This window comes from Chlamydotis macqueenii, chromosome 21, assembly GCF_036417535.1.
Source record: "Chlamydotis macqueenii isolate bChlMac1 chromosome 21, bChlMac1.mat, whole genome shotgun sequence".
Classification (NCBI taxonomy): domain Eukaryota; kingdom Metazoa; phylum Chordata; class Aves; order Otidiformes; family Otididae; genus Chlamydotis; species Chlamydotis macqueenii.
In genome coordinates, this window is record NC_141576.1 from 3,565,276 (window position 1) to 3,581,539 (window position 16,264).

Here is a 16,264-nt window from a genome sequence, read left to right on the forward strand (position 1 = left end):
GCTGCGCCTGTGCGGGTGAATACCTTGGCTCTTTCCCTTATCTTTTCCCCTGTGGCTACAGGGGTTCATCACCAGGTAAAAATGAGCTCGGTAGCCCAGTCCACGGCAAAAATTGCCCTAGAACATCAAGCAGAGAGATCGTTAATGGGATGCGGGTGCCTAATTATCTCCAGTATTGCAGCATAAATCTGAAACCCTTCCTGCGCCGAGGGACATTCTATCGCAGAGCCACTGCGGGGACGCCCGAACTCTTTGCCTTCCCTCGTGGTTTGAACGGGGTCAGCTCTCGCGGAGAGTCGGTGTTATCCAACAGCGCCCTTCAACAGGTGGTTGTTCTGCTCCAGGATGGGTGGACGGATGTCACACCTGCCAGAACAAGCTCTGAGAAGTCCGGCTGCCAGAAGAGAAGCCAGACAGCTCGTAAATGGCAACTAGCAAAGCTCTGTTCCTGGCTGAATGCTGTCTCCAGTAAATTAATACCAAGCCCTACGGTCCCAACTGGATGAAGCTCCGCTGTTGCACAAGGGGCACAACGCTCTTAGCGTTTCAGAGCACTCCGCTTCCAGAATAGCTCTCTCCTGCAAGTCTTAAAAGTCTTTCTACTGTCTCTTGGGCTTTGGAAAAAAAGTAGCAATAATATTAAAAGGGAAGAACTATCCCAAATCTGGTTGAGAAGCAAAAGTCCCAAAAGCATGTTTAATATGCAAGCTCATGAATAATCCTGTTCTTGTTAGCAAAGAATGGAAAGCCAAAACAGAAGCCTCTGAGGCAGGGCAAGGCTAATGAGCTGGGCTCTGTCTCTGTATCACGTGTAGAGCTGCTCTGGCATCCAGATGAAAGTCAAGAGTTCTGAATGAAAATGGCCTGATGAATCATGAACTCCATGGGTGGGAAGTATCAAAGCAAGGCAGAGCAAAAATATGGGGACTGATGCCTCTCCCTGTGTATTTTTGCAGGAGATGCTACCTATCTGGACATCTTCCGGGAGTTCTCTCACATGGCTTCCAACGACCCTGAGAAACTCAAGAGGAGGAGCCTGCATTTCAGCCACTCCTGCAGATAGCTCCGTCCTCTGCCAAGACCTTCTGCTGGGAGCCGGAGCTCCAAGCTCCCCGAGCTCCACCAGCGTGGAATGGCAGAACCGCCCGAGCGGCTGGAACAGGCGCGCTGAGCTCAGCTGCTGCAGAAGGATGTTCTCCGTTCAGACGTGCTTCTGCTAGAAACCTGGGGTTCCCTGCTGTCTGCTTTTGTGCCCTGACCGGGAAGGTGACAGAGCTTTCAGGGCTAATTCCAGCCTGGATATGCATTCAGGCTTAGGTCCCATGCCTTGCAGCACCTGAATGCAGTTTAAAAGGAGGCAAGCTGATCTTTTAGCTCTCAGTGCCCTTTCTGCATGGCTATTTCTGGGTGAATTTCCCCTTTCTGGGTGTGCAAACACCAGTATTTCTGATCCTGCAGCAGCGCCCATCCCTCAAATGAAGCACAGGTAGGTGGTCCCCACCATCAGGTATGCCCGGAGGAGACCACGTCCGAAGTGCTCGAAGGAGAAAGGCCACCCACGACACCAGGCTACCGCTAAGGGCTCCCAGTCCCAGCCAGTCCACTGCAAAACCGTTGGCAAAACGCTTCATTCTGTGCGTAACTCTCTTCTTAAGACACCACTGAGACATTGGGTTTAGCATGGAGCGGGAAATATAATCCCGATTCCACGGAGACTTGACAAGCGATATTGAGAACAGAGTCCAGCTGGTTCCCTCAGGGGCTCTCTGCTCCTGCTGGTTGTGCGTCTCACTGTTCGGAGAGCTGTACTCTTCCCTAAGGCATGGCTTTCAATGTAATTTTTATTGTTTTATGTCATCGTTGCCAAAAATAATAGAAGGTCGTGTGTGGGCTATACGGGTATAGGCACCACGACATAATAACGCGCATTGTCAGAGTGGTACATGTCAGCTATGACATGCTGAAATGTAAAATATCTTCTGGCAGAAGAAATGTATTTTTTTGAAAAGGTGGGAGTGAAAAAGTCCCACATGCAAACAGTTATCTATGAACTGAGAATAAAGAGAGGATTTTTTTTTTACATTCACACACATTTTCTCATTCTTTCTGATTCCAGATCTTTACAAGCCAGTGAAGCAGTTCAGTATGTGAAGGTTTAAAATACAAAATTTATCTGGCACAGGTTTATGGCTTGAAAAGAGGAAGCTAAGTGAACTTTTCTCCAAAGAGACCCAGGATTCTAACTCTCTGGGTTGCCCTTCCATTCTATCTGATTAAGAGACACTCTGATTTTATTAATGGAACACTCTAGCGATGTGGCAGTGTGGTAGACATCTCAGCCCTTCTGACAAGGGGTTTCTCCTCAGAGAGAAGCCTCCAAACACCTCTCTAGGATGCAGCTCTCACAAGCTGTCACCAACACCGGGCACTGAGGAGACCAGCAGCCTTCTGCTCCCGCTTGCAGAAGAGCTTGCCCACAGTTTGAGCAGGACAGAGACATGAGATAACCCACTGCATTTCCTGCTGCTCTTCGATTTTGATGACAGCGATCGTGGAAGCTTTCCATCGGGGAGGAGCAATAGCCTGGCAGCTAGTTCCTCTCCCACAGTGAACCCCACAGCCTTTTACTCTTCCAGTCTTAGGTCTCTGTGCTGCCAACAGATGTTTCCTGTCCATTCACGTACCACGCTGCCAGAGCATCTTCCTCCTGGCTTGCAACGCCCCTTGCTCCTCTGGGTGTGCACATGTATAAAATGAATCACACACCCCTGTTCACAGCCCCCTGTCCCGTACTGGCACACCCGTCTTGTTCCAAATCTGACCACCACACAAGACATTGCCACCTGATCCTTGGTCCTGCGCTCTTCTGCCCCCAAACTGGCTCCTCCTGGAACTTAAATTACATGACGCAGAATTCTGCAGTGATTTTTTTTTTTGTGCATTGGGACCAGTATAAAGATTCTTTAATCAATTTCCTTTCAGCTAACCTTTAGCCATCCCATTTATTCCCAGTGGTGACCAGTCTGGGAGTTCTGAGAGGGACTTTGAGCGAAGTGTATGTGTATGCACACGTAACAGCTGTGTGCACACCTAAAGGCATTGTGATCCTTCAGTAATGACTGCGTCTCTGTAGATTCTCCTTGTGAATGAAAGAAAAAAGAAAACAAACAAGCAAATCAAGAAAAAAAAAGTGGGACTTGGTGGGTGCTTGGCTTCCAGTGGTGTCAGCAGCAAAGTGAAGGCTATGAGGATTCCACCTCCGTGTCTGGAACCAAAACACTTTTCATAATTTGGCCCTGGGCATTCAGGCTTCTGCAGGTGAGGACTTTTCCAGAGCCAACACTGAGAAGTAACAATTAGGCAGTAACAAAGCCAAATACCAGTTGAAGGCAAAGCAAAGTCAGACTAAATCCCCAGTCATAGTCTGTGTCCAGAGCATTTTATTATTTAAAAAAGTTACAAAACAAAGCTCATTGATTTCTAGTTAACTCTTGTTTTTTACAGAAAGTCATAAACAAGGCTATAACAGAGTAAAATGCTCCTGTGCAAACATCATCATCAAAAATAAATGCATCATTTTATGTACACATAAGTTACTGTCAAATATTAACATTAAACATCTCTATTTACAAACGGACTGCGACAAAAACGCAGCATTGTTTTAATCTTCTAAAGAAATCAGACACTTCGTTTGTGATGAACCCCATTTCTTCTCTTTCCTTTCCTCTCAGACAGGGACTCTCACTTGAAATAACCTGGGTTAAGTCTAAAAGCATCTCAGCAGCACCATTCTGTGCGTTGTCCTCCAGACACAGCAGTAACAGGTTAAGGACAGAAAGGTGTCTTGGAAGCGGAGCTGTAACCAGAGCCGCCGCTGTCACTGCGTGCTCTGTCACGCTCCAGACAACATGGACCGACACGAGCACGCACTCCTTAGCCTCCACGGGAAATCTTTCCATTAACAGCCAGCCTGGCTTTTCTCTTCAGTACGTTTGTGAAATGTAGATGGGCCTGTCTGAAGCCACAGGCTAATTTCCCCACAAGAGTTTAAAAGGTAAAAGCTATGAACAGGGTTTTACGAGGACTGTCCCAGAGAGGAGACAGTTCTCCCCTTCCCAGATTCTCATTAGGAACAAAGGAACATTGCGTGGTGCCTGAATCCAGGACACGGATGGTTTAATAGTGAATGTGTAATAGCTGGAGGACGATCGCCAAGCTCAGCGGCGTGGCGTTTAGGTGCTCACAGATTGTGGATCCACAGCGTTTCTGTTTGCAACCCTTCTGCCAGCACCTGAGCATTAGGGGAGCTTCCAGTCTCCCACTTCTCCGTGCACACAAACATATCCTCAGCTCTTCAGTTCCCCTTCCACAGAGCTGTCTTTCCTGTACCTAAATCCATTCAGCACCACATCTGGGCGAAGCTCTGGCATTTCCACCTTCCTGGAGAGTGGGTGCAGATGCAGGTCACTGCTTTTGTCCATGGCAATAGTCACTCCAGAAGGGTGACTATGAGCAGAATCATCACCTTTTCCAGCTTCTTCTTGCACAACTCGGTAGTTTTCTAGGGCCAAGCTCACGCTGGAGATGGTAGGAGCGTGAGCTACTTTCAACGTCTTCTTTGACCTGAACCTTTGGCAGCAGAAGAGGAGACACAAGACTAGCGTATCTATAAGCAACTCAAACATTTCAACCACAGACAACACTGAGGATCCAAACCAGAGACTCCACTGGCTTCCCATGCTGGACAGAAGCAGATTCTCCTGCGGAAAGAATCAAAGGCTTGTGTTTATCAAATGCAGCAGAGCTCTGGGAACATGAAATTATTGCATATTGCCAGCAGGTCAGTTAGCTACTTGCCATTTGGGGAGTAATTTTGTGTGACTATGTAAAATGTGACATTTTCAAGTCCTTCCATAAGAAGAATTGCCCAGAAAGGTGGTGGAGGCCCCATCTCTGGAAACGTTTAAGGCCAGGCTGGATGAGGCTCTGAGCAACCTGACCTAGTCAGGGATGTCCCTGCTCCTTGCAGGGGGGTTGGACTAGATGACCTTTGAAGGTCCCTTCCAACCCTAACCATTCTATGATTCTATGATTCTAAGAATAATCCCATCCCATCCCGGGGGCTGTAAATAATCCTCCCTCCAACCAGCACACCATAACTAAAGACAGGGAACAATGTTTTGAGCTGACGCAGTGCAACCCACCGAGAGCAGAGCAGACTCGTTCACAGACTGGTAGTTCAGCTGCTGGTAGAAGATAGTCACCTTGGCAATGTCCTTCCTGCACGGGGGAAAGGGAGCAGTTAGCAACAGTGGGACGTTCATGTGGTGGAAGGCACTGCTGGCATTCTGGTCTCAATTTTACACGCTGTTTGCTAGGCAACAGGTTTCACCACTCATTCCAGCTGAGAGTATTTAACATCAGCTTGGGAAAAGGTTACAGAAGTGACTGTCTTACAGCGTTGTGAGGAAAGATGAGAAATGTATTGGATGAGCCTGTACATTTTTCTCTTGTCCTCCCTTTCCAGTCTAACATCTACAAATGCTGCAAGGATGACGAGTGAATCCAGCGTTTGACCAGGAGTACGTCCTGGCAGTGACTAACCTGTTGCTGGTAGAGTTATATCCGTTCTGATGCCTGAGAGCTTGGCGGATCCAGTCCTGCAGCAGAGTACGGGTATGTTATTGGCAGTCCTGCCTTCTGAGTTTTTGTATGTTTAATATTTTGTAAATGTAGATTTCATAAGCAATAAAGTGGCTATTGCAAATAATAAAAAAGGATGTAATTGATTGGTTTATAATGTATTCTGATAGCTATCAAGTAGTAGCTTTATTTGCCACAATAGCAAGGAAATACACACTGATATTTGTGCGTGTGTAACATTCTGCTTCTTAAATTCTGCCTTTAATGGCAACTTCAACTGTGTTATCATCTGTTCCACATGAATTAAACCCCTGGTCATACAGCCGGAATGCCCTTTTAACACTGGAACATGGGAACCGGCAAGAGGTCACCTCCTGAGTCACAGAGCTTCCACTGCAGCCCTGCAGCACCCCACAAACAGTCAGAGGTGAGTCGTTACACCACAACACCCACTGGGAGCAGAAAATCATCCACACCATTTTGCAGGTGGGAACTAGGACAGTGAGGTGAGTTGCTTAAGGCCACAGGGAAGTCTGGATGAGAACTGGGATTGAATGTACCTCCCTAGCATCTTAGTCTGGCATTTTAACTACAGCGCCATTCCCTTGGGCCCAGGTTTTGGACCAGTTTGCTTTATTTGCCACTTCCATTGCTGCTGCCTGAGTTTTCACCCTTAACTTTTAATGTTCCAACAGCACAGTAAATACAGTATCCCCCCAAAACATATGCGTCCGGATGGACTACCTGCGACTTCGGTGACGGCCATTTAGCTGTCCCAGCAGACACCTTGTACAGAGATTCTCTGATAAGATAAAAATGGAGATTATGATCACTGTGACTTTTGGCGTTTAAAAGTGAAAGAGTTTTACAATGCTAACTACTTGCCCAGAGCAGAAGTTCTGGGGGCAGCTCTTGAAAACCTTGGAAAAAGGTTTGTAAGTCAGCTTAGAAAACAAAACCAGAGGTTGTCTGAAAACTGTTCAGGTCAGGAGGAAAACTAGAATGGTTTCAAAATCCAGACAACTTTTCTTTGATGCAGTCAAAACCAAAATATTTGATATTTTGCCTTAAAACTATGTCTTTCCACTTTGAAATTGACCTACAATAAACAAGGTGAACCAAGAAAAGAAACATAGGTTGGAAAATGACACAAACAATTTGGTTTGGGCTTAATAAAACATTTCAGTGTGGTTAAAACTATTTCCCCTCTCTGCTGTCATGCACAAAATAAGTTTTTATTTAACTTGTCTAATGCTGTCATCTTTTTCCTTTCTCAGTGTTGGGGTTTAAACATGAAACTGAAATCTCTGGTTGAGAAAACACCAAAATTCAGTCAGCCAGTTGGTCCATAAATTTTCCACTAAGTTGCCCACATTTCCACAGGCGTAATTTTCCTCTGCAAGCTGGCATTTATTGTGCTCTACTTTTGTGACCTACCGGCAAGGCTTGGGGCACTGGTCAAAACAATTCAGGTGATGATTTCTGAGCCTGTTGTACAGCTGGTAAAAGCAGTGACCTGGTGAAAGAAATGGGACGAACACAATCAGACACTTCCTCAGGACATGGAAGGCAACCAAACCTCTGCCCTCACTCAACCTTCCCAAGCACACAGGACTCTCCCAGAGACCCTTTTTTGCCTCACTCTCACTTTGGGATGGTTCCAGACGGCCGAGTTAATCACCTATGTGCAATGCACGTGCTTTTCCTGCGAGGATCTGCTGAGGATAGGCCAACCAGAAACCAAGAGAAGTTGTTTAAAGTTTTGTCTTACACCAGCACAACCACCCATAGTGGCAACACAAAAGAGCCTGAATTTGTATCAATGTCCTGAAGAACGGGATGCTTGATAGCATCAAGATCTTTTATGCACTGACTTGATACCCATGCAAACACACAGAAAGCTGTCTGCCACCTGGCTGGATTCAGTGGCATGAAGAAACAGTCTAAGCAGGAAACAGGCACAAAGTAGAAGGGCAGTGACCTAAGGAGCCACGTAACCAGTGACTGTTGTAGGAAGGCGTTCCCTAAGGACAAGGACGAGGCTTTTGCTCTTACCCCATGCAGGCTGCTTATTGTAGTCGCAGTACTCGGCACCGGGAGGCAGTGGGTAGTAGTAATAGCCACAGCCACATTTTTGCACCATTATGTGCTGAAAGCAGGAATGCAAACAAGCCTGGGAAATAAAGAAGGCATAAAAGATTGGATAAGCCAGAAGTTCTCATGTGCCCAAATCACCAGTCTGTAGCATGCAGCTGCCAGGAGACAATGTACAGATTGTGTTACGGCAAAAAGACACTACCCATTACTAGAGCATGACGATGCAAAAGGTTTTCACTTTTAATTCCTTGTCTTTACCTCTGAAAATATTATTGAATTCAGTGAGACAGAATTTTCCCCAGCTCCCTTTTTCATTTTGCCCAGCAACTTCTCAGTTAAATAGCCCAAACATCCAGAGCCAGGAGCACCTACTCACACAAATAAAGACCTGATGGCCCAAGAATGTCCTACCAGAACAGCCTTGACTGGCTCACTGGCTGATCTCTCTCGCATTACAAGGAGGGAAGAGCCCCAGTGTCTGGGATTGAGTATCCTCCGCTCTGTAAAACACATTCCAAGTTACACCACCTTGTTTGTGAGCTTCTTTCCAGAGGGGCATGAAATGGTATCTCCAGCAATGACCCTGCCGATTTGTAAAAGCCCTTTGGAGTGTAAGGTACAACTTGTTTGCTATTCATCCACTCTGAATAAGCTGGGGCTCAGGCAGCCACCCTGACAGTACCTGCAGGGTGTAGGAGTTGTTGTACAGGAGTTTAACATTCACATCATCGCCATTAGTCGTGCATTTCCCATAGTTGCCACCCAGGCGATTCACCTCATCCTGTGGACACAGAAAAGAGGCCTGAGTGATTAGGAGCTTTAATTGGACCGAGCCATCACCATCTAAACTTAACTGGATGGAGCACCACATAAAGGACAGGAAGTGTAGTAACATATGTGAGCAGCTGAGCTATAAATAAAATAAAATATACAGAGTAACAGGGCAGAGGCAGGAGAGTGCACGTGGTCAGTTCTGCTGACAAGCAGTAACTCATCATGTCAAAATAACTAAATCACTTCTGAATGTTTGTTCTCATTCTAACATACACACACATGCAGCTCCCTGTGTAGAACTGGAGCGAGATGTAAGAGGTGTAAGAGCCTCAGTGTAAAACAAATCAGGCCCCAATGGACTGACGACCAAAAGGCCACTTGTATATTTGTAATAATTTTGTTTTTCCCACGGAAACCTGAACACAGAGAAGAGAGAAAAGGGGCTTGCGTAAATATCCACGCAGAGTCAAGAAGCAAACACAAGAGTCCCACAAGTCCGTTGGATGAGTCAGTCACAGTGTGTGGCTCCTCACAGCTTCCTGCAATCAGAAGGAAAAGAAACAACGCTCTTGAGCAAGTGGCTAACCTGCTGAATGCCTATGGTAGTTGCAATGCCTGGTCTGATGTCAAAGCCTTCATGCTCAAGGAACGGTGTCTGGTTGTGGTTGTGTATCATCACTTTCACACCTGCTACTGTAGACAAGAGTGGGATGTGATCCTTCTGCTCTGCTCTCAGGATAAGGGAAAGTCCTGCAAAGCAAAGCAAAGGGAAGCTTGTAACAACTCATTTTGGGACAAGTAGGAACACTACCAGGTCTTGAATTCTCAGCAACTGGTCAAGTTGCTGTCTTAGCTCACAGAAGAGCCATTCTTTTTCTCTTAGAGACCTTGTGAGTGATCAGGTAGCAATTGCACCAGCCTATTCCAAAACTGTAATAATATTCTGCTTGAAAACTAAAATAATATTCTGCTTGCTAGAAGTTAAGATACGGCTGATATGGCTATCATATACATGTGGCTACTGAAGCAAGCAAACACAGTATATAATTTAAGCCACCAGACTGGAAGTGAGGGCTATATGTCAGTAAGTCATGTATAGAAGATATATTTAATCCATAGCCAAATTATATTAACCTTAGCTCTCCTTCCCACCCTTTGCCAAGTAACATACCGTAAGGAATTCCTGGTTTCGTAGCTGTCCAAAAAGAATCTGTTCCCTTGCTGTTAAAAGTATAGCAGCTTCCAAAGACTGGATGGTGAAAGTGAACATAGTCACTGAAATCAAGAGAGATTTTGATGGGTTTTAATTACAAGTGTAGCAATATCTTTACTTTATTGTGTGTGTGTGTGTGTGTGGAGGCACAGGAATGCCTATGGGAAAGAGTTGTTAACTCACTGGAGACAAGGCTGAAAATCAGGTGCACAGGGATTCACTGCTCACCCGAGGTTACAGACAGAGTGGCAAACACAGGAGTCAAATTTAGAGTTCTGACTTGCTTTCTCTTCCACCCAGCAGACTAAATTTTTCCCTGCTTGTTCCAACAGCCAGGCAGGTAGAAGTTCTATGCTCTAGTCAACAGGAGAAACACCAATTCTCTGCTCTAATCAATAGGAGAAACAGATTCTCTCTTTCCTTGTTTTCTTAAAAATTATACCGCTTATTATGACCACGCTGGACTTCCCCGGACAAGTCAGCCTCCACATTCCATCATTTTATAGGAGTTCTTAAGAAGAGTTGGGGGAACACACACGCACAGAAGTGATGATGCTCACCATTAAGTTCACAGATACATATGCATGAAAGCATCAGAAACACTGAGTGCAGAAGAACGTAAGAGTCAATTGCCTCCAGGAAAGATAAAACAGGACCTTATCTTGTAAAATTATCTGCAACAAACTCTGTAGACTCCTCTCCTCTTTGCTGAAAGTGCTCAGAAAAACATTTAAATTTGCCTTCTGCTTATTCTGCAGCATAGATGAGTGCCTTGCTGTTAACTCGGTTCAAGTCATCAGCTGACAACAAGCAGGCCAGCAAACGGCTCGTGTGCCTGAGGCACAGCATTGTCTTGGCCAGTTGTATTTGGGAGAGCTTTCAGCAGTGGAGACTGCAGGTATGCAGGGAACAGAAGGTACCCCTTTGCCTTTGGTATGTGCAGCAGGGCCACTCCTTTGCCTCTAGGCACAAAAGGATGCAAAAAGACCTTCTGACCCTTTTGGCATCAATCGAGTCCTCCTGGCGTAATAGTTGAGAACAATCCTGGTGCTCAGGGGCCAAGTGCTACAGCAGAGTTGTGAGAGCCTTCTTCCCCTTCTCTCCCCCCTTTTCACTGTTACAGCAAAAAGAGATCCCACTTTTATCCATCGGATATCTGAGGATTCCTGCTCCTTTCCTCCCACGCAGACAGACATTCATCATTTACCATTCAAGACAGTCAATGCATCTTCGCACCAGCAAAGGTTTAATTCCTGCTGAATTTCTCTCCGGCTTCTCTGACACCCTAAGATACTAACTCACAGGCACAGAGCTAAATCACGCAGAACGCTGATTTCTAGGTTCCTAACCCCATGCTCTGATCACGAAAGGCTGTTCTCTCTTTCAGGCAGATCTCCAACAAGGGCTAAGCCTAGCAGTATGCCACGAAGTGCAGTGCCTGCACTGACTGAAAGTGTAGGCTCAGTTTCAGTCTCCCAAGTCCTTAAGTTCTGCTGAAATCACAATTAGCATCTCAAGAAGCAATGTACCTGGGTCTGCAGGGCTCCCCATCGTACTGACAGGAGTAGACCATATCTTCTATTTGCTCCTCGTGATCAGAAATGTTGATTATAACTGGTAGCTGGGACATGATATTCATGTAGTGAAACCTGTACCATTCAAGAATTGCATCCATCCCAGACAAATAGGTCTTGTAGAAGCAATTCCCACCTGTAGCATTGCACTGGAAGAAAAGAAGAGAGGGAGTCATTCAGCACAGCCAGGATATGACAGCCTAAGGGTAACGATATCAGGGGGTAAGGGCAATACCGGATACAGGGACAAGGGAAATCTTTATTATTCCAGAAAGTGAAGTCTCTGATCATTTTAGTTATCACAAAATGGCTGAGGTTGAAAGGGACCTCTGGGCATCATCTTGTTATGTGCTAAGCACCTTCTCTCCTTGAAGCTGAATTAGGTGTGCTACTCCATCTCAGGGGAATTTGTGCAGGGGAAAAGAGGCGCAAGAAGAGAGCAGACAAGCAAACTCATGTACCTTGGGAGAAGGAAGGACAGGGCTGGTGGGAATTTTCTACAGCCTATGAATCATGAAACAACTCCTGAGACGCTTTCTTTGTTCTTACTCAGGCCTTAGACAGGTGAACACCCACAGATTCTGGTGAAAGTGTGCTGGGTGAGGGACTTCAGGATAGGGCAGGATGATAATAATCAGGCAAAAATTGCTGGCCTTTCAAGCCACATCAGTTTCTCTCTCACAGCTCCTGCTCTTAGATCTATGCTAACCTTGGTCCTGATATGAAGAATCCGAAGCATTTGCACTCTTCTCCAAAGTCACAGCCATATTTATTGCATTCATCCTCTCAATTTGTTATTGCCACCTTTCGTTTTATCTGCAGCACTTCTAGTGCCCACAATACACCTTAGACGCTGAGGGAATCCTCGCATGTGTTTTCTCTGTTATTTCTAGGTTCACCTGCTAAGTCTAGACGTTATGTATATTTTCAGAAAGGGGTACAATGATTCTCACAGCCTGCTGCTGCCATTCCCTACTCAATTTGTCACTGCCAGAAGGACTTTGCAGGTGGGTGGGCTGTGTGAGATCATCGATGCTGCTGTTGCTTCACTTCACAAGAACCCTAGCAATCAGTATAAACTGTTAGAGGCAGGGATGGACTCTCCTGAAACATCCTCCAAGCTGTCATCACACAGCACTGAAACTATTTAAATTTTTGGAATGTGAGATCTTTGTCAGGGCCTTGAGTGCACTGTTAGGCTTTAATGGCCCTGAGCAGCCTCACCTGGGACTTCCACCCATACCCTCCACCTGTGAGCCCAGGAGCTCATTTAAGCTCAGCCTGGAGCCTTCAGTTCCTCTTTGGGCTGTGCTGTAGGGCTGCTGCTTTCCAGCTGGGCTGCTGTGGTGCTCCTGCAGTGCTCCTGCAGTGCTCCTGCAGTGCTCCTGCAGTGCTCCTGCCTCCACTGTCGATCCGGTGGGCTAACTTCACAGCCTGGTCTTGAACCTGCCTCATCACCATGGATCTTGCCTGATGGACCTGGCCATCATCTGTGGGCTTTCCCTGCTTACTCACTCAGGTACTGTGGGATAGGCTCCCCCTCTGTCCCCTGTCCCTCGTGTCTGCAGCCACATTAACGCCTCAAAGAGGACATGTGCTTACCAGCCTGAAGCCCACGCTGGAATGCTTCTTCCCTGACTTGTTATTGTGCTCAGACATCCTCAAGAGTGAGAAGTTTTGGCTCAGCTTGAAGCTAGATCTGCTGAGGTTGCCTACGTTTGGCAAGTCTTTCACGTGGGTGTTTTTCTCATTTGCGTGGAATAAGCTGGCTGATGTGTTGATGCCATACAAAAAGGCGATAGATTCCTCTGCCATGTGATCCAACTGAACCAAATGTTCCCTGACCAGCTGAAATCTGCAAGGAACAGAAATGTTAGCTAGTTGTGAGTATCCATGTTTCTATTAGACAAAAGCACTTTATTTTATGTATGATCACACATCTATGGAAAGGCCTCTGCAGACCTTGATTTCGCTGTGAGAAAAGGCAGCAATTACGGCACCTCTGCTTAGCATGCCTAACTTCCATAAATTCATTTATGAGGAGCTCCAGTAGCTGAATTTCCAGTTGCTGGATCCTCCACTGAAACACTCAGGACTTGTAACCATGCAGCATCAGCTGCACAAACTGCCTTCCTGTCAGCCAATTAGACAATTACTCTGAGGAAATTACATAATTCCTTTAGTATGTAATTTGAAACTTCTCAATAACTTGCTGCTACTGCTTGACAAGCAGAGCTACAGACTTCCACAAAAGTTCTATTATTGCCTTAAAGCTATTCTGCAGTATGAAAAATGAAGCAGGATTAGCTCTAGCATGCATCATTCCAGAGATGGGTAGTTTAGTTAGGAACGAATGCACGCAGTAGCCATATTTTTCAGGGAAAGACTGTTTCTATCAGAGCACAAAATCAGTTAGCAGCTTGAACCAAGTCACAGGGTAGAGTTCCCTCTATCCTGACTCAGTGCATGAAATAAACTGCTACATGCTCTTGCACAATCCCCAACAAGATGTTATCTGAAAACCAGTTTGGAAATAACAATGGTCCCTTTCCACCTCTGTAAGGCAGAGAGGCCTCCCTCTACCTTCAGCCTGCTCCAGGCTGCTGACCCTTCCTGAACCCTTGTGACTGTGAAGATGTGACTCCAAGGGGAAAGCAGAGGTTACCTGTACGGGTCCAGGTTGCAGATGGTAATTGCTGGAAACATCTTGGGCTCTGAATGCATTGACATGGTCAGGACAACAGGGTAGGCCCAGTACTGGCTGAACATAAGCGCAAATTGCCAGTACAACATGCCAAAGCTGGCAAGTAAAAGCAGAGTCCAAAAAGCTGTTTTCATCCTGTTGCCGTCCGAGCATACAAGGCGGATGGTGCCATGGATTGTTGTGTTCTTGCAGAAGAATTCAAACATATCCTTGAAGGAATCGTAAAACTCAATCAAGCCTTCCTCCTTCTCTTCTTCTCTTGCCACTTCCTGCTCCATCCTTTAAGTCTGTTTCTGTTCAATAAAAAAGAAAAAAAAAATCTTAGCTTGTTAGAAAGACCATGCCCAATCTATGGGCTCTTTCAAACAGGTTTGTTATTAGCAGAAGCTGAAAATAACTGAGCTGACACTCATCCGTCTTTCCAGAGTTTGGACACCAGGAAGTAGCAAAGAGGTCAAATGTTCAGCATACTGCTGCTGAAGTAACTTGAAGGATCCTATCACACCATGACTTCTCTGTTAGGATGGTTTTGCAAAGTCAATGACTAATACTCAAGCTGCTGAGAAGTCTGCAGCCAAAGGGGTGTGTAGTTTCTTCTTTCTAAGAACACTAAGGACCAACATTTAATTCTGAAGCTTTGTGTCACCATGCATTAATATAGATCTGTAACTAATTCATTATTAGGAGTATATTCTAGAGAAACGTGCTGGCCTATAGACTTGAAACAAGTCTATCTCAGAACTAGCAATATGGCTCTCCTTATGTCAAGGAATCGGGATAAATCCAACTTTCAAGTGAACGAAAGGGTCAAATTAGGTTTTAATTTTTGCTGTACGATCTCTTATTCAACAGAATTGAGGTAAACAGGATTAATTTCTGCCATCCCTAAAACAGAGCCACTTCTAAGATGAAATAGAGTAGGTATTTCGTTGTTCAGATGAGTAGAATCAGGTATTCTCACCTCAGTTGAGGTGAGGTTAATATCACAGAGGAGATGAACCAAATCAGGATGTGGATAAAGCACTGCAGATACTACTTAAAACAAAACGCTCTCGGATTGTTTCTGAAGACCACAGATATATTAATTATTGCTATTAACAGAACTTTTTCTACCCATCTCCTACTTAAATAGTTTTCTTCCAGGAATCTAAACATCTGCTCCTTCTCTCTGTTTTACAGAAGTTAAAAGAAAGCACAGAAACTGAAATTCACCCAAGAAGTTGCATGACTAGAAATCAAAATCCATATCTCCTGTGTCACAGTAAGTAAAACATCTGCTGTGTTACTCTAGATAATTCCTGTCTTCATGCTGATGAAAGTATGAACGTTATTTATGCTCGTATGTTTTAGTACCAGTTTGGGACATACTTCCACAGTTGACATACTTCCACTTACTGAACATGACGTCAAGCCCTGTAATCCGTGAGTTTCCAACATTACAGCACTCCGTGAATCACCCTACCTATTATGCTATTAAGAGAAGTTTACTGAGTACAACACTTTAGTCCAACCTTAACTCCAAATAAAAATTTTATAAAGACGGTAGCAGAGTCTGAGGACAAGACAAGGAGCGCACAAATAACTAAAGAATTGTTGCGAGTGAGCTATGAGATAACGAAATGAACGCTCGGGCCCTTTGCTGAGTTATGGGCCTTGACACGTTTGGTGGTGGTGAGGTGCCGGAGAGGTCACCACAGCTCAGCTGATACACACTAGTGCCCCGACCTGCAATGCCCTCATCCTCAGCTGGACCCCTCTGTGTTAAAAGATGGCTTTATTTCAGAGGTTCTTGGAACAGAACACTTCATATAAATGATATCTTAGAGTTAGAAGCTGTTAAGACAGTCTCTTCAATGTACATATTGGTGTCAGAAAGATTAGGAATGGTGAAGAGCACTCCAAAAGCTGTATACCAGACTAGCTTTCAAATAGGCCACAAAAGTGGTCTATCGTACATTTATCACAAGTTATTTTCCCCAAACACCATAACACATACCATGTTTGTATTTTCTAATATATTGTTTAACCACAATACAAAATTAACTCAGACATATGCACTTCCTTTATACTTTTATAATTAATAATGACAAATTATTTTTCAACTTTTAGTTTTACTTGCTGTTGAAGAACTACAGGAAGCCCAAGCAAAGTGAAATATTTAAAAAAGGGCACGAATAATTAAAAGAAAATGTGTGATAAAAAATTTAAGTGGGAAAAACAAGCAATTACATTTTGGTTACAAGGAAACACTGTTTTTGG

General features: G+C 45.0%; 2 protein-coding genes across 2 annotated transcripts in view; one reads left to right on the forward strand and one right to left on the reverse strand.

Moving 5' to 3' along the window:
- ACAP3 (ArfGAP with coiled-coil, ankyrin repeat and PH domains 3) overlaps positions 1 to 2,080 on the forward strand; it is a 95,287-nt gene extending 93,207 nt beyond the window's left edge. The window contains exon 25 of the mRNA XM_086764534.1: positions 957 to 2,080. Within this exon, the coding sequence (XP_086620660.1) occupies positions 957 to 1,063 (107 nt within the window). The 3' untranslated portion in view covers positions 1,064 to 2,080. The remainder of the gene's footprint in view (positions 1 to 956) is intronic.
- A 2,031-nt stretch (positions 2,081 to 4,111) lies between these two features.
- SCNN1D (sodium channel epithelial 1 subunit delta) lies at positions 4,112 to 14,283 on the reverse strand. The gene is made up of 12 exons (XM_010121800.2): positions 13,967 to 14,283; positions 12,904 to 13,156; positions 11,257 to 11,450; positions 9,686 to 9,789; positions 9,101 to 9,264; positions 8,423 to 8,521; positions 7,699 to 7,816; positions 7,081 to 7,159; positions 6,388 to 6,445; positions 5,605 to 5,660; positions 5,205 to 5,280; positions 4,112 to 4,760 (listed from the first exon to the last, which is right to left on the reverse strand). The coding sequence occupies exons 1-12, from the start codon at positions 14,281 to 14,283 to the stop codon at positions 4,347 to 4,349; spliced, it is 1,932 nt and encodes a 643-aa protein (XP_010120102.2). The 3' UTR covers positions 4,112 to 4,346.
- Between the last annotated feature and the right edge of the window lie 1,981 nt (positions 14,284 to 16,264).

Bases quoted from the DNA above. Each gene is read 5' to 3' on its own strand.
- SCNN1D (XM_010121800.2), bottom strand. From the start codon at position 14,283: ATGGAGCAGGAAGTGGCAAGAGAAGAAGAGAAGGAGGAAGGCTTGATT. The intron at 8,522-9,100 runs GTTAGCCACTTG...CTGTGTCCACAG, and splicing joins CTACCATAGGCATTCAGCAG to GATGAGGTGAATCGCCTGGG. The intron at 4,761-5,204 runs GTGGGTTGCACT...TTCTTTCCGCAG, and splicing joins ACGAGTCTGCTCTGCTCTCG to GAGAATCTGCTTCTGTCCAG.